The 18,117-nt window shown below is 47.4% G+C and overlaps 1 protein-coding gene across 1 annotated transcript in view; it reads left to right on the top strand.

Annotated features, from left to right (window-relative positions):
* The window catches only part of LOC149349505 (cell adhesion molecule Dscam1-like), a 522,475-nt gene that overhangs the window by 421,879 nt on the left and 82,479 nt on the right, over positions 1-18,117 (top strand). The window contains exon 9 of the mRNA XM_089578475.1: positions 2,262-2,420. Coding sequence (XP_089434601.1) covers positions 2,262-2,420 — 159 coding nt within the window. The remainder of the gene's footprint in view (positions 1-2,261; positions 2,421-18,117) is intronic.

Raw genomic sequence — 18,117 nt, 5'->3', positions numbered from 1 at the left:
TAGCTCGTCGGCCATGGCAACCATGTTGCCGGCGGCCGGCTGGCGCAAGCAGTCAAACCGAAAAAGCGGCCTTTCTGCGCTGCCATTGGCCGTGTCAGCCTCCGCATCCAGTCTCACCGGACGCCGTACGTCAAATATCTTTCGGGTTGAGATCGGCGGCGGCGGGCGCTTTTCTCGACGCCTGCCGTCGAGTGTACGCCGTCCGGCAAAAATCACCGACAGCCCCTCCGCCGTAAAAACGCTCCATGTATCCTGGCCTTTAGGCTCCCGTTCTATGTGTTGAGCGTTATGCATCGGCCTCTGCGTAACCGAGAATAACCCCTGCGTAACTGAGACAAGAGTAGCGTGCACCATCGTCTGTTCGCCGATGACGTCCACGATGAGATATGGAGCCATAGTAGTGCGCTCTAAGCGCGCTGGCCGTTCGCCCGAGGCGAGGCTCATCGGCGACGGAACACTCCGGAACACTTCATTCCGGAACGGAATGGAACTGCCTACGTTCAACACTGCGTGTTCGGTATGCGGTCTCCTAGAGTTCGAATACCGCGGCAGCTACGCTCATAAATAGCATTACCGAGAAGCATAATGGTCGGCTGATTTTTTTTCTCTTTTTTTGTGCGATGTGCTATAAATCACAGACGTTATAGTTTAAGAGTGCAGCTTGTGATTTGTGAAAGTAACTCGACCATTGCAGAATTAGTGTGTTTATCTGGGGGAAAGAAACGTTTCCCTTCACCAGAACGAATAGGTGAGGGCTGGTATTCAATCCCTTCTCCTTGGGTTCAACAGCTGAACGCCATAGGCAGTGAACCTCCGGCGACGGATAAGAATCATTAATAGGACTTAAGTAAATAAGTAATTAAGTAAAAATAATACTTGAAGACTTTGGTGAAAGAAGACCTAGAATTTTGAATGTTTGCAATAAAACGTGCCTTCATTTTAATCCTCTCTCGCTTGCCTTGATAGCGTGCGGCGTCACACAGAGAAAATGAAAGTGCTCCTGCGCACTGAACATTCTGCCTATTTGCCTCCCCTCCGCCAATCGAGTGTACTCTATTCGAAAAGCGGCGCTGCATTTTCTCGCCGGCGTAGCCGGGTCTTAACCTGCACTTGAGCGTGAAGAATTCAGTGCGGCAAGGCCCACTTTTTTTAAAACAAAACGCCCTTCTAGAAATGAGCGCACACACTTGGCGGTACACAACTAACGCCAGCGCTGACGCCTTCCCCACTTCCCCCACCAGCTCCCTTTATGCTTTCTTTTTTTTTCTCTCTCTATCTCTCTCCACCTTCGCACGAAAGGTTAAGCCGACCCTTCTGACACGAACGGACGTTGACGGCCAATAATCATTGCTGGGTTTGACTGTCAGTGTAAGAGGTGGCAAAAACCGCGAGTCGTCATATGTTTACAGGCAATATTTATAATTCACAAAAAAAAGGATCGAAGAGATCAATTTTTCAAACTTCAGCGAGCGGATATTAGTTGTAGAATTTCCTGTATACAATCGCATAAAGGCCTTCCGGTCCTCTGCATTACGAAAGAAAGAAAAAGCGATGTACAGGTTGTAAAGTGGAGATGAAAGCAGGAAGAATGAGTACATTACAACAGTCGCGGTAACGTTCAGTCACCAGTACACTAGGAATGCTCAGCATTTAGATGCCTTTAGTGCGGCCGTGCACCGCGTTTGTTTAGTCCCTCGCGTTGTGATTGATTGCAGTATTGTGGCAGCGTCGAGTCACGGTGAAAAAAGGTGAGCAGGGAAGCCGATAAATAACTGCAAAGCAAACGTGTCTTCAAAAGAAAGGAACAATGACACGTGCAGGTAGCACCCACCAAATTAAGATATACCGCACAGGTGTATACGCGACACCACATCCTAAACTGTATAATATTAGAAACGCCTGTCGGCCTTGTGCTATTTCCCGTTCTTGGGCGCCCGACAGGGCCCATGCTCCATCCTTGTAGTTCCGTGCAGCGCTGCCAAAGCTATCGAAATACGGCCGCCGCTGCCGGGATCGAACCCGCGACACTGGGACCAACAGCCGAATTCCAAAACCACTGAGCCATCGTGGCGGGTGAAACTTGGATGGTTCTTCACTCGTTAGTCTTAATAGCTTTTTTTTCTATTAATGCAATTCTCTTCGCACAGTGCTGAATCATTGGGTGTAACGATTAAAATTTTTTTAAATGCTAATTTTGTTCTTTATTTTTCTGGGAAGTGAGCCCTTTCAAAACGCGATGCCTACTTTTTTTTCCTCCCCAGATGGCAAGCCGCTTCCGCAGGAGTCTCGGCACACTCTGGAGAAACCGGGCACCCTGGTGATCCACGAGGCCCGCAAGGAGGACCAGGGCCCCTACCGTTGCATTGCCGTCGGCAGCAAGGGGGACATGGCCACACGGGACATATACGTCATCGTCGTCAGTGAGTGCCACTGATCCTTGCTTGTATGCGACGAGATTTACAAGCTTTTCAGTGCCACCTCCACCTCCGAAGCTGGTACGCGGTTGCAGCGAGCGCGTCTGCCTGCCCGGCGCTGATGGGCGCACCTTAGGATCTTCACCATCGCTGCCAATGTGGCAGCCTGTAGGCGCTTGCACTGAATCACCCTAAATATCGTAGTCATTGCACCGGGTGACATAAGCCGCCGTTTAAGCGAACATGAGCCGCCGGCGGTTGCTTGCTTTTCGCAACGCAGGAGGATCAGAAAAACTCCATTAAACAGAAGGGGAGTTTTTGGAGCTTATGGGTTCCAGGGTTCCGCTGGCTTCAGCTGTCCTGCGAACCTGTTGGACGAGGGGGCGATGGCCCGCCAGGTTAGCGCTGGTTAGCAGCCCCTCACGCCGCTCAGAAGAAGTGTTTTGCGTCTGTAGATTATTCGGTTTAGCCCCACATCCCCACGAAATGTGGAAGAACGTAGGGCGGGCCTGGCACCAGGGACACGTGTCAGTATATTGAACTTTCAGTATACTGAACAGAAATGTCGACAGTGGTTGCACCGTCACGCTTGCAGACTGGCTCGCGCGGGCATCACAACCACCGTCGACATATCGGCCTGCCGGAGCAATGTGGTCGTCGCGCCATACCAACAGCTGATTTCGTTCACTCTAGCCAGAATTGAGAGCAGCGCAATTGTGGCGCGCGAATGCGCTAGTCACGTGATTTTTTTTTTGTATTTCGTGGGCTTTCTTTGTAACTCGGAAAAAAGATACACGTCAGGCTTTCTTTATCGCAAATAAATGGAATGGGGGTTTCTAAAGGTGCTCTCCAACTTTGCTATTCACTATTGCTGTCTAAAGTCAACATTTACGCATTTAGGAAAATTATCTTAATTGCTAATTAATTAATTGCAAAATAAAAAATTGCCCAGATGCGCAGGCCGGCTGGTAGCTGTATGTATGTGGTTTCCCTGGCCTACCTCAAATATCTTATTTTTTTACCCTTGGCTAAAGTTAGCCTGGACATCCTGTATAAACAAGTCAACGATTATTATCAAAAAAAGAGGGCTACCTCAAGAAATTTCAGTCTCGTTGTGTACATTGTCACGACGGCGTAGTGTACGACATTCCGGTCTCGTACGGTGCGATTAATGAATGTCACCTCTTTCATTTGTTAGTAGACTTACATGTAGCGGGAACAGATACGTGTGCGAAAGCACACAATGAAAAGGAAATGCGGAAAAAAAGCTCTTCTGCTTCTCTTTGAAACACAGCACAGTAACATGGCATATAACTGATAAAATTAACACTCAGATCAAAAAGGACGCTTATTGCGAGGGACGTTCAGAACGCAAGAACAAAAAAGATGAAAGTGCAACACCCGTGGACCAGATTATAAACAAACCTCGGACTTAGCATAACTTTGATGAGAAACTAACAGAACGCAAGCAGATATGCGCCGGTCTCAATTATTGTAGCGACGAACTGCATCCACATGTTTCTCACTCAGAACAGCGAAAATGAATTCGCGAATTTCGCTAATCCCAACGCAACAGACGGCACGAAAATCTAGCAGAGCGCACAGTCGAACACAGTGGACGCTGCTGCATCTCGTTACGGGTCTGAAAATATCCCAGGGTGATTTCGAAGCCGCAGCCACAACACACAACGCAGGCACACTAACGAGAAATGCAGTTCGGCAAACTTTGTTTCGAGCATCCCCGCACGCGGCCGACGCCGGTGGGCAGACGCCGCGGTGCGGGCAGTCTGCCTCGATCTCTTCACTGTCAAGTTCTTCTATCGCACGGGTATTGCTTGCCTGGAGAGTGAAAAGCTTGTGCCCTCACCAGAGAGGCGGGTAATGCACAAGAGCACATAATCAACTTCATTTCTTCGCTTTCCTAACCACTCACTCGCATTCAACACCCCTCTAGTTCCCTCGTCGTGAAATAGGCCTAATTCCTGATCGCTTCGTCACTTGCTGAGAGGAAGTTCGCGCCGAAATTTCCATGCAGATGACCCCTAAAGAGGCACTGGACACTCATAAGCCGATGACAACAACCACAGCTTCCACAGATAACTCTTTCCGGCATAAAAAATTATGAAATATGAGAGCTCATCTACACACGAAACGACTAGAGAGACTTTGAGCCGAACCGCTTCAGGAAGAACATGGCGGACGGAAGCAGCTCTAAAACTGGAAGTGGGCGCTGTCCAATAGTACGCGTCGCCCGCGCCGCAAACGTTTTCGCTACTTTGCGAAGCTTATCTAGGGACTTCAGTCTCCTGCAGCTGCAGAAGATGTCGATCGACCACCGGAGTGGTGGCCGTGGGTTGTATGGTTTGAGTAGTGGAAGCCTGAGTATCTCGTATGTGTTGTGTCCGTTCTCTTACGTTCGTGATCCCTCCTTCGGGCAAAGGGCATTTACGAAACGCTTCATAGTTAGTGATCTTCGTATGCCCAATGATACATCTCAGCTTAGGAGTGGAGATTGCTGAACTCAGGATGTAATGGTCACTCCCGACAGGAAGGCGCGCAGTGTCAGCATACCGCAGTGTCAGTGGTGATACCGTATATGCACAAGGTGTCCCACAATTTAAAACGAGTTGGCAACAAGTACGGAGTCCCCATGGTCTTCTCCGCCCCCTGCAAATTGGCAAAGATGTGCGCCAAGATTAGCAGCGGTGCGAAAGCCACATCTGGGTGTGGGAAGAAGCACTCAAAGCCGTACGTAAGGTGTGCCACGGGAGTGGTCTACGAGATCCCCCTTACATGTGGCAAAGTGTACGTCGGTCAGACCGGACGCTGCGTCAACGAGCGTGCCGGGGAACACAGAAGGTCCTTAGGGAACGCATCGGATTCGTTCGAAAACCTTCCCGCCCATTGCCGCTCTTGCATTGATGAAAATAAAAAGGTTCCGCCTGCCCGTTCCTACCGCAGCTGCCGCAGCTGCCGCAGCTGCCGCAGCTGCCGCAGCTGCCGCAGCTGCCGGCGGCTGCATCAAGCCTGCGCACTGCAGAAGCAGCATGTACTGACCAGCTGTGTCGTTGTTTATCCGCGTATTATCATAAAACGGAAAATCATATCATCCTTAATAGGTTTCTCGCAAATAAATACCGCATTAGGAAATGGTCCGCGGTAGTAAAAGCGCGAAGTCTGGGTGTCGACCGGCGCTGCCAGTCAACGTACTTCATAGCAGGGAAATTACTAGCATACTACTGCTCCTGTAGGAAAAAAATCGAGACTTATTGCACTCCTCAACGTCTCTTGAATCGCTCGCGACAAATAGAATCATTCTATTTCCATTCGTTACAAATTTACGAAGGGGTGAGTGATGTCAATCAGAAAATGTGGTAGATCACAAAACAAACCTTTAAGTTTATTCCCTCGTTTATGGCCTCTTCACTTTCGCTTAAGTCAAAGAAATGCGGCACTGAAATCAACGAAACCTCTGATCTCTGTTCTTCGTAGTGATACTACCATTGTGGTGGTCCGTCGTCAGAAACCAGCCGAATTCGCCACGTGCTAGGACCATCAGAATGTCCATTACCTCACAATTTTTGACAACAGATTAAAAACCATAATTTTATGAATTTGTACTGAATATTTTGCTATAATTTCTCGTAACCAAACAGAAGACCCAGGGCTAGGAAAGAATATAATTTCAGGAATCCAAACTTTTCACCAAATCGACAGTTTAAGAAGGGGAGAAGTCGCCCTCGCTGGTGCCTGATCTGACGGCTAAAAACAGCGGTTACGCGAGACAGATGAGATCGGGACACGATCGACGCTGTCTCCACTTTTCGCACTGCGCGACACATGTGTCAACAGACGGTAAGCGCACGTCGGCTCTGCCGAAAAAACGCCAGTTCTTCCCTCACCACTGTTCCGAGGTAAAATCATTCTTGCTTGTGCAGAGTGTCAAAACATTACTTTAATCCATGCCTAGGGTAGAAACCAACGGCAGAAACGCTTTCTAGCCATTATACGATGGTCATCCCAAAATTAAGGTCTCCAGTTATTTTATAAATTGAAAGAAATGTTGATTTTGAACAATTTACAAACCGCTTAGAAGGCAGACCATTATTCTAATTTTCCACATAATCGTCGTTGCGGTGTATGCATTTTTGCAGACGCTGGGGCAGTTTTCGCATGCCCATGTATTACCAGCTCGCCGCCATGCCGCTGAGGAAGCGTTTGACCGCATCTTTCACTTCATCATCATCGGTGAAGCTCCTTCCAGCGAGATGTTCTTTTAGCTTTGGAAACAAGTGGTAGTCACTTGGTGCCAAGTCCGAACTATAGGGTGGGTGGCTGATGTCGTCCCATCCAAACTGTGGCAGGAGGGCAACGGTTTGGCAGGCAACGTGGGGGCGAGCGTTGTCGTGGAGAAGACTCACGCCCTTGCTCAGAATTCCTCTTTTGCGATTTTTAATCGCACGTCTGAGTTTCTTAAGTGTCTCACAATATCTGTCCGCGTTTACTGTGCTGCTAGAGCCCATGAAGACTACAAAAATACCCTTTTTCGGTCCCAAAACACAGTTGCCATGACTTTACCGGCAGACTGTGTTCGCCTGAATTTTCGCGGCTTGGGTGAAGAGGAGTATCGGCACTCACGTGATTCTTGTTTGGTCTCAGGTGTGAAGTGGAATGCCCAGGTTTCGTCACCCGTAACAATGGAATCCAAAAAGGTCTCCTTTTCATCTCCATAACGTCGAAGAAATTGGCGGGAGGAGTTAACGCGTTGCCGTTGGCGGTCGTCTGTGAGCATTCGCGGAACCCAACTTGCGCACGCCTTCAGATTTTTCAACTTTGCTGTAAAAATCCTATGATTAGTGCTTCTAGAAACGCCAGGAACCAAAATGCAGAATTCGTCGAGTGTGATCCTCCGGTCTTGCCGCATCATTCCTTCGACCTTCGCGACTGGCTTATTAGAAATTGACGGTCTCCCGCTTCTTTCTTCGTCGTGAATTTCAGTGCGACCAGCGGCGAACTCCCAACACCACTTGCGGACGTGTTTAACATCCGTGCACCACTCTCCGGGCACTTCCGTCAACTGGCGAGGAATTTTGATTGGTTGACCGCCTTTTGCGTTCAAAAATCTAATAACTGTGCGAACTTCGCACCTGGCGGTAGCGACAAACGGAAGCTCCATTTTAAATGGCTGCCGTGCCAAGAATGACAGTCCCTTTCGCGCTGAGTCGGCGAACAATGAACACAGCAAAATGAACAAGGGAGGGGAAAACCTCAGGTTGCTTGAGCCAACGCTTCGACAAGGGGACTTGTCTTCGTCTGGGCCAGACGAAGACAAGTCCCCTTGTCGAAACGTTGGCTCAAGCAACCTGAGGTTTTCCCCTCCCTTGTTCATTTTGTGATCGCCAAGGACCATATACCACACCCTCTCTCTACAATGAACACAGCAGCATGGCGAGCAGCCACGCAAATAATTTCCCTGAGGCTGCAGCCCTTTGGAGACCTTACTTTTGGGATTACCCTCGTACAATACACTGTGGCGAAATACGCCGTACATGGCCAACGCGAGCCCGTGTACTTCGAGGAATACTAAGTTGAAATCATCAACCCTTGTTATGATTCTCAGAAACTCAAAACGCGCCTTCAAGCCTTAAAAATCAGCGCTGCACCACCTCAACTGGACGCCACTCCCTGGCCTCTTGCCTACCGCGAGCCCACTAGCGACTGCAGCGCCACCTCGCTTGTTTGCAAACATGGAGGAGGTCTATACAGTTTTTAGTCCAGACCTGGGACGTAGAAAGATAGGTGCGAACCATTTTTGATCTTCGAAACATGTCAGTAAATACAAAAAAAAAGAAAATGGCGTGACAAGCAGGATATTTTTTTTTTCTTATCTTTTCATGGCGAAACAGGGTGGTGGTGGTGGTGAAAACTTTATTTACAACTGGGGAGTTTGGGACACACAGGTCCGTGGGCCCCCGCACGGCCCCACTGCACTCAAACGTTCATGTCCCGGAGGCTCATGACGCTGGCAGCCCGAGGCACTATCCAGCAAAGTCGGTATTGCTGCTCTTCTTTATGATACCACAAGACAAAATCCAAACATTGCTAAGATGAACGGCCAACAAGAAATACGGCAAAATTCCACAGCAATAACAATGAAAGGCATGATCTTAAAAGTTAAAATGATAAAATAAAATGGGCAAAAGGCCAACAAGCAGCTCGCAGAAAGCTAAACAGATAAAAGGGACAATAAACGGCACAAAGCATCCGCGATCAAACTACGTTGCATGACTGAAATCTGGAATCGCGGGACAGATAGCAAAGTTCTTTTTCTAATAGCAAGACTGATGGTTCAATTATACACCCTTCTAGCGCTGAAAGAACAGTAGAGTTGAAAGAAGAGTGCGTAAGTAAACCTTCAGTTTCACGCGCGTAAGGCGCGTTGCAGTGGGTGGTCACGTGGTCGCGGAATGGTGTCGCGTGTGAATCGTCGGCGGACGTGGCTCTAGCAGCGCTCCCAGTAAAAAGAAACGCCGATGCTAGCGAAAGCTTGCAGCGGTATGATTGCAAGCAGCTGGAATATAAATGCGCATTGTTTGTGCCAAACCCCTTTGGAGCCTCTGGACATCGTTTGGACTGAAATTCACGCTGAGAAAACTGCGTTAACTGCGTTTTAGCACTGCGGTAACTCTGTGACAGCTCGTAGCACTCAATTATTTTCCACGTGGCTAATTATTTTCCTCGCTCTGTTATCTGTCGTCAGTCCGGAGGAGCATCCAACTCAGCATGTAATGCCGTCTATCGTCGGGTGTATATGACAGAACACATGCACGGGCGAAGATTCAAGACCCTTATATGGTGCATCCAACCATTTCTGGCCTCCTTACCTGTACTGCCGCAATACAGCGAGCCTTAAGGATACGTTTGATTCCTGATTGAATTAGGGCGGTCTGGAAGCGTGTTGCTTCCCTCGCTGAAAAGCGGGCACAGAAGAAGGGGTATTTGTGATTCATGGCACACATTCATATTTCCTTCGCATTGATTCATACTCTGGACGTTTTTCGTTCACCTATTGTCGATACTCTTTAGAAAATTATATATCTGCCTCAACCATCGTTATCTATGTTACGCAGTCTTTGTTTCGTCAGGTTCAGTAGACCCTGCGTACTGCTCCTGAAGCAGCACATTACGGTTGTCAGACAAATTTGCGGAATCCGCAGTGACGGTTGCGTCAACGTGAAACAGGCCCCGCCGAACAATGCGAGCCCTCTGGGTGGCCTCTCCAGCCCCGCAGCGATGTTGTAAAAGTGCTTCGAGCGACGTCGCTATCCTGGCAGTGGCGCGTTTTCGCGCACGAAAGCGGCCAGACAATGCGTTTCAGCGACGCGACAACTGCTCCTGGCGCCAGCTTAGAATATGCGCGTTTTGCACCAACGCGGGACCGCGACGAACGAGGAAGGAAAGACGAGACAAAACAATTGAGGCTTCCTTGCAATGCGATCCCGGCCGCGGAGTGTCCCGCGGCGACATGAAACCGCCGCCGACCCCGGAGGGAAGCAGAGCGCAGCTTTGTTCAGATTCCACTCACGCTTGTTTCTCTCCATTTCTTTGTTTCCCCTTTCAACTATTCGCTCGGAAGCCGGCGCAAAACGATCGCGCCGCTCTGTATGGATTCCGGTGACGACTGTCTCTCTCAGGTGCTTCGCTCGCGGCGCCTCCGGGGCGCCCTTTGTTTGCGCGAACGCGCGTTTTTTGCTCTCGCACGCGCAGCTGGATCCCTTTCAAGCAGCTTGGTGCGAGTGGGGCTCTTTCTCGGACATGCTGCTGCGCGCGGGAGGGGACTGCCCTCTCCCGCTCGGCTCCAACTCGGCTGCCTCGGCGAGCTCCTTCACGCGTGCTTCGCTTTGGTGTCGCGAATCATTTGCGATGGAGAACCCGCCCCACTTTGATGGCAGGTGGCGAACAGTCGAGGCGCGGGTGCACGGCTTTCTGAAAAGACGTGTCCACGTTTCCTCCTCTCCATCTCTAAACGCTAGTGCTGGTCTGCGTCAGTGTAGTCAGCCTGTCCTTTCAGGCTGAATTCGAAACCGGACGGCTACTTTTAATGCGAGTCCATTAGACTTCACATCGTGCGATTTTGCGCCCTACGGTCGTCACAGCAGCTGCCGATTGGCCAAGAGGGCGATGACGTCCCAAGGTCATGTGACCGCGGTCGGTCCGAGAATGCTAATCCGATGATGATGATGTTGCAATAATTATTTAATTTCAGCAGGGGAGGGGTGTACGAAAAAAAAGAGGGGGGGGGGGACAATACACAGCCCTATAACTGCCTCCGTCAGGCAGGGGAACACCGCAACGGGGGGGGGGGGGGGGGGGGGGGGGGGGTCAGTGCTTGGGGAAGGGAGTTATAGGATAGGAGAGAGGAGGGGGAGGAGAAGGGAGGGAAAAGGGGATGAAGAAGGACAGCGAAATAGCGAGCTGTTATACAGCAGCGCGCGGAGATTAGCTGCTTCAGCGAAAGTCATGAAGAGTTTTAAGGCATGGCAAACGCGTTTGTCCGGGCCACGGAGGAAGAGAATTTCGTCGAGAGGCGCTTTGGACTCATAGTTTTCTGCACCTCTCGAGTCGGGCGGTACGTTCACGGCACACCACTGAACATGCACATATAATGCGCTCGAGTGTCTCAATAACTCCAAAGCGCGCACAGAAGGGATTCGGCGCATCACGGAGGCGATGCCGCCTCTCGGCGGGCCACACACATCCAATGCGAACGCGGAGAAAGAGGACGAGATCCGCGCCGCGCGAAAGAACGATGGGGCACTAGGACGAGAAGGTCAGGGTGGTGAAGCGCGGCGTGTTTGATCACGATGACGCATGCACCATCAAAAGTCTCGTTTGCATGAACCCGACAGTGGTGGGTCGTGTCAGGAGATTGAGTTGAGCAAGGTCATCCCAACTCGACGATTGCGTGTTTACATGAACTCCATTTTAGGGAGTCGAGACCTGTTCAACTGCAGCGACACCAAGCGTCGAGCAGCGCAGCGGGAGAGGGCAGTGGTTCCTCCAAGAATGCGGCACGTAGCACTGTCTCGGAGGCGCGAGGGCGCAAGCGAAAAACAGGTTTCCACTTATCAGAGAGTTTTAGTATAGCGTCACCCTATCGCTTTGGGTCATCGGGGAATAGCGGGATGCTACTGCGCATGCGCAGAACGCTTTCGGGCCTTGGGTGTTTGGGTGAGCGGGTGACGCTAACGCTAAATCGGAGAAATAGCGTGCGCCCCAAAGCAAAGCCCAAAGCCGCTTTACGTTGGGTCTACATGGCGGCGCCCGTCGAAGCGGGGCCTGTCGCTTCATCACCGATTCGTCGTTGCCGCTACTCTGTGGCTCACGCTCACGGGAAACTAAAGGCGCACGAGGCTTTCGCTTTGGCTGAACTTGCCTGAACCACAAAATTTTAGCGATACAACACGCCTAATTTTCAGATTGCTTCCGTGTTTACAGAGCTGCTAGGCTTAGCGAGTACTCGTCGACTGACGTCAGAAAGCGCGGGAGGTTCGAACTACTGATCTCCACAAACAGGTTTCGAATTTTTCTCTTCCTGTGTGGATAGTCTTGGCTCGGATTGAACATGTTCGCATTATAAAAAAAAATATTTGCATCATTTTACCCATTTCCTAAGTGGAAATTGGTAACTGCAACAGTTTGCATGTCGTTTTATTTACAGTGAAAAAATACAGCCTATATATTACTTATTTGTTCTCGAAGCTTCTCTTTCCCGCGTTATGGCGCTACCTTCAAACAACGCAAAGTGACCATCCGCGGCCCTATTCTATAGACAGAAAACGTGAACCCGTTCCCCTGACGCTAAGCGCATGCGGATAGGGTCACCCTATTCGCCACGACGCTATTATAAAACTCTCTGATCATCTCCCCTCCCGCTAACCCGACTATTCGACTCGGTCCGGTTTACATGCTATCCGCCGTTGGGGTTGAGTCAACCCACCCCCTGCAGCGGAGTTGACTGGACTAGATCCCTCGACTCCCGGGTCCGACTCTGCGGTGTTTACATGTACCCACTAACCGGTTTTCAACTCAACTCCCCAACTCAAACCCGTCATGTAAACGCCGTTAAAGGCACAAAATGCGTTGATCACAGGCGCATCATGGGGGCACATGGCCAGTGCGTGGTGTCCACTGTAGGAAAAACAAGGCGGCAGCGCTTAACTAGGAAAGGGCGAGACAAGCAGGTTCGAACAGGTTCTCGGCGGACTCACTCAGTGCAAATAAAGATACGATGCCAATGACAACACTGTGCACGTGGTGAAAGAACTGGCACAGACACATGAACGTATCACAGCAGCGTTGCTTCTAATGCTGTCGCATTCCACTCTTAAGGTGACTTCAGCGTCCACACAATTTTTCCCGCGTAAGGTGCCGACATCTGAATTAATTCACTAACTGCTCAATCATCAGTGCGCTCGGGGGAGCCAGAAGGTGTTTTCGTGCGCGCGTTCCCTTTAGCCGCATATTAGTGCTTCGTATTTCTTCGCCGAGATTAGCGCTAGCAGAGAGTAGCAGTGCTGCTTTTCATTCATGCACTGCCCAGAAAATCAATCAGTTCTCAAGCTTCAGAAGACGCTCAATGTCCTACATTTATGTGCACTCTTTTCTAGACTAAGATTAACTTCAGTGCACGTCTTCTTGCATTGCGTGCTAAGTTTCTTCACTTCGCACGCGCCGCGTTGCACTGAGATGCGTATAGTACTCGGAGCAGACTTAAACTTTAGGGGTAGCTTCGTCGCTTGCAACTTACTGCTCCGCGAACCGTCGCAGTTCGCCTGACGTCAACACTAATAGGCGAGCCGCAGAACATACAAGTCGGCTTCCTTTCGGGGCAGAAACTGCTGCGACATGGCGGCGTTTCCTTATTTTGGTGGAAGAGTTATGGGCAGCGCTTCTGTCGCCTAGGCCGAGTAGCTGTGGCTGCGGACGCTCGTAGTTAGCTACCAGCGCTGTACTTGATTCGCTTAATCTCCGCCTCATGGGTGATGCGAGAACGGACACCAGTGCAAAATCTGTAAGGGCTCAGAACCACTGCACCTAATTATGGTCCAGGAATCAGCCGCCGTTGTGCAGGAATTCCGCGGCCGGACAGGGAAGCTGACTTGTAGGTTTTGTAACTCGATGGCAAATATAGAGTGTTCCTTACGCAGTTGTTTTGAAAGGTTCGCTTTTCTGCAAGTACTACATGAAATGAAATTATTCTCGTTCTTGGTTGTCAAAACACCCATTAATATAATAAACACTGAAATGCCTACGTTACCAAGGTACAGCTTTTCTTCTTTAGGTCATATAGCCGTGACCACTTAATTTCCCCCTTTCTTCCCCTCCTCTTCTAATAGATTACGATAGTGCGTCAAATACTGAAGCCAACAGATAATTGTACCTCCTACGACTTCGCTAGCTTAATGAATTGTAGATACCCGTGCGACTCCTTGTCACTAACTGGCCACCGACTGACTACCAAGTTCTTACGCACAACTGTGACGGAAATTGCGTTACTTGAAATTGCTTGCACTCTTTCAGGGATACTGGTTATTTATTTATTTATTTATTTCACATACTGTCAATCCCATTGGGATTTTTACAGGATGGGCATATAGTAAGAAGGTACAAAGCGAATACAAATGGAATGGTATGCATTAAAAACACTGTTATTTTCAAGTAATTACATGAGTATGGGAAAAAAAACACAGATAACAGAAAATAAAACACATAACGAGAGAATATTTTTCACAGAAAAGGGTGCAATTTTATACATTGTAAGTAATATGTTCATAAAGATGCTGTTACATGCAGTGATACGAGTGGTCTGTTGTACTTGAATAATTATGATTTAATTATCTATTTAATTATCGCTCAACTGTTCTTCTACCAAAGTTACAAATTTCTGCAAAGATGTATTAGTAGTAATAGAGGGGTTCAAACTATTCCATTCTTTTATGGCAAGCGGGAAAAATGAATATCTGAAACAGTCGGTTCGGAATGCGTACTCTTTAAGGGTTAATGGGTGCTTATGCCGGGATGGTCTGGATTCATCTACAGATATATATAACGAAGTATCTATGTTTAATGTGTTATGAACTAATTGGAACAATAATTTTAGTCGTGCTAGTCTGGCGCGTTTCTGTAAAGTAATAATACATGCTTGATTTTGTAGTTGGGATGGTGAATCACTGCTCCTGTATTTGTTAAAGATAAATCTAATTGCCTTTCTCTGCACTCCTTCTAGTTTGTTAATGAGTTGTTGTGTGTAGGGAAACCAAATCGTATTTCCATATTCGAGAACTGATCGTATAAATGTGTTATATGCTAACAGTTTGGTCTCCGGTGGCGCTTCTCGAAGCCGTCTTCTAAGGAAGAACAATCGTTTTAAAGCAGATGATACTATGCTGTTAATATGTGATTCCCACCTTAGATCATGTGAAATGATTAATCCAAGGTATTTGTGTTCGTGAACTCGGGTGAGCGGTATGTTATTGATGCTGTACACATATTCGGACCTTTGTTTTTTACGGGTTACAGATAAGAAGGCTGTTTTTTTTAATGTTCAGTTCCATTTGCCATTTGTGACACCATATTACCACTTCTTGAAGGGCGCTGTTTAAATCATCGTGGTCATTTATAGAGTTAATTTCGTTGTAAAGGATGCAGTCATCGGCAAAAAGTTTAATTTTAACATGTATGTTAGAGGGCAGATCATTAATGAAGATGAGAAATAAAAGTGGAGCAAGGACGCACCCTTGGGGTACTCCCGACGTAACGAGCGCAATAGAAGAAATATCATTGTTAACTACAACATACTGAGATCGGTTAGTTAAGTAGTCCTCGATCCAGTTGATAATAGGGCCGTCACCTAAAGTTGATGTAAGTTTGCTAATTAGTTTTTTATGGCTTACTCTGTCAAATGCCTTAGAGAAATCAAGTGCAATCAAGTCAACTTGCTTTTGGTTATCAATGCTCTGGAATAAATCATGTGTTAGTTCGAGTAATTGGGTGATAGTTGAAAGTCCCCTTCGAAATCCATGTTGAACAGGCGATAAAATGTTATGTTGCTCAACATAACTGGTGATATGCTTTAGTATAATGTGTTCCAATAATTTTCCTACCGTGCACGTTAGTGATATTGGTCTGTAATTTGAAACGTCATCTTTGCCTCCTGTTTTGTGTATAGGAATAACTTTCGCGATTTTCCATTCATTAGCTAGACTACAGGTTGATAAAGATTTATTGAACATTAAATGTAAATATTTCGCGTTGACTTCGGCATATCTTTGCAAAAAAGTGTTTGGAATATTATCAGGACCATTTGCTTTTTTTGTATCTATTGATAAAAGTAGGTTCAGAACGCCTGTCTCGGTTATTGTTGGCATGTCTAGCGGTGTTTGATTGCGGTGAATACTCTCCGGTGTGCGGCCATCGTCATCTGTGAACACAGATTGGAAGTATGTATTTAAGGAATTTGCGAAGTTTTGATTTTGTCCTTGGCAACTGAAGGTGTCTTTTTGTGTTTTGGGGCTGAGGTATTTCCAAAATTTTCCAGGGGAGTGTTTTAAAAAATTAGGAAGCGTAACTGAGAAGTAGTTTGTTTTCGCTGCCATAATTTTTGCTTTCATTTCACGGATGGTGTTCGTGAGCTTATGTTTTACCTGATAGACATTTTTTGATTTTAGTGATTTCCTTAGTCGTTTTACTTTGCGTTTCCCATGAATGATATCACGTGTTATCCAGGGATTACGTGTATTTGTTCGTTTGGTCTTCAATGGTACAAAGTTTTTGATGCAGTGCGATACAATGGCCTTGAAGCTTTCCCACAGCGTATCTATATTTGTACCTTGATAATTAGCGAGTTCTTCAAATGATTCGTACTCCGAAATTAGGTAATTAAGTATGCTTGAATCATCAGCGTTTGTGAAGTCTGGGTAAGTAGTTTTCGAGATAGTACGAGCTGCTGTTGCTTGAATGGGTGTGGTGCACAATGTTAGCTTATGATCTGATATGCCATCGAGGACTGCTACGTTGGTTTGATCGATCGCGAAGTGATTGCTGAGGAAGATGAGGTCAAGAATGTTAGATGCACTACCTTGAACACGTGTGGGCTCGTTGATAACTTGGAACAGGTCAAAACTAAGCATAATATCAAAAAGGGTTTCAGAACACGGGGAGCGATACGACATGCTTTGCCAATCTATATCTGGTAGGTTGAAGTCCCCAAGAAGGATCAGTCTGGATTTTTGAACATGTTGATGCATATATTCATATAGTGAGACCAATGCAGGCTGATCTGCCGAAGGACTGTGGTAAACACAACCTACAGTGACAGTGTTCGTTCCAAATATCAACTTACAAAAGAGTGCCTCGGCACCCTCAACTTCTGGTAACATTGCGAAGGGAATTTTTTTGTTTATTAGTATAGCCACACCTCCTCCACGTGTTAACCTGTCTTTTCGGACGATAGCATAGTTTGGTGGGGCAATTTCTTTGTCATTGATATCGTTAGTAAGCCAAGTTTCTGTGATCGCTATGAAGTCAGGTTCGAGGCCGATAAGAAGAGATTCTAGTGACTCAAGTTTATTAAGAATACTTCGCGCATTTACATTTGCAAAAGTTATCTGTTTCGTTTTGTGGGATGACGGGGGCGTAGGTTTGGTGCTTTGCCATGTTCGTTTTTTTGGCTAGTACTCGCGTTTGTCTCGGGACACGAGTTAGTTGTCGCGTTTGTCTGTGCTTTTACGGGTACTCGGCAGTTGTTTTCTTCATCCCATTTTAAAGGGGCCCACCCTCGACTCCATTGTTTTAGCTTTTACTGGTTATAAATTTTAAAGGGGCCCACCCTCGACTCCATTGTTCTAGCTTTTACTGGTTATAAATTTTAAAGGGGCCCACCCTCGACTCCATTGTTCTAGCTTTTACTGGTTATAAATTTTAAAGGGGCCCACCCTCGACTCCATTGTTTTAGCTTTTACTGGTTATAAATTTTAAAGGGGCCCACCCTCGACTCCATTGTTTTAGCTTTTACTGGTTATAAATTTTAAAGGGGCCCACCCTCGACTCCATTGTTTTAGCTTTTACTGGTTATAAATTTTAAAGGGGCCCACCCTCGACTCCATTGTTTTAGCTTTTACTGGTTATAAATTTTAAAGGGGCCCACCCTCGACTCCATTGTTTTAGCTTTTACTGGTTATAAATTTTAAAGGGGCCCACCCTCGACTCCATTGTTTTAGCTTTTACTGGTTATAAATTTTAAAGGGGCCCACCCTCGACTCCATTGTTTTAGCTTTTACTGGTTATAAATTTTAAAGGGGCCCACCCTCGACTCCATTGTTTTAGCTTTTACTGGTTATAAATTTTAAAGGGGCCCACCCTCGACTCCATTGTTTTAGCTTTTACTGGTTATAAATTTTAAAGGGGCCCATCCTCGACTCCATTGTTTTAGCTTTTACTGGTTATAAATTTTAAAGGGGCCCACCCTCGACTCCATTGTTTTAGCTTTTACTGGTTATAAATTTTAAAGGGGCCCACCCTCGACTCCATTGTTTTAGCTTTTGCAACGCAGCATGCGCAACGTTGCCCTCGCTCGGTTAATTATATATTATCATGTTTAGTGCCTGCATTGACAGTATATTTTTTTTTTACCGCAGTCGAG

This window comes from Amblyomma mixtum, chromosome 3 (genome assembly GCF_055824585.1).
Source record: "Amblyomma mixtum isolate Tamu chromosome 3, ASM5582458v1, whole genome shotgun sequence".
Classification (NCBI taxonomy): Eukaryota; Metazoa; Arthropoda; class Arachnida; order Ixodida; family Ixodidae; genus Amblyomma; species Amblyomma mixtum.
The sequence above is the reverse complement of the archived record's forward strand: the minus strand, read 5'-3'. Positions and strand labels throughout refer to the sequence as shown.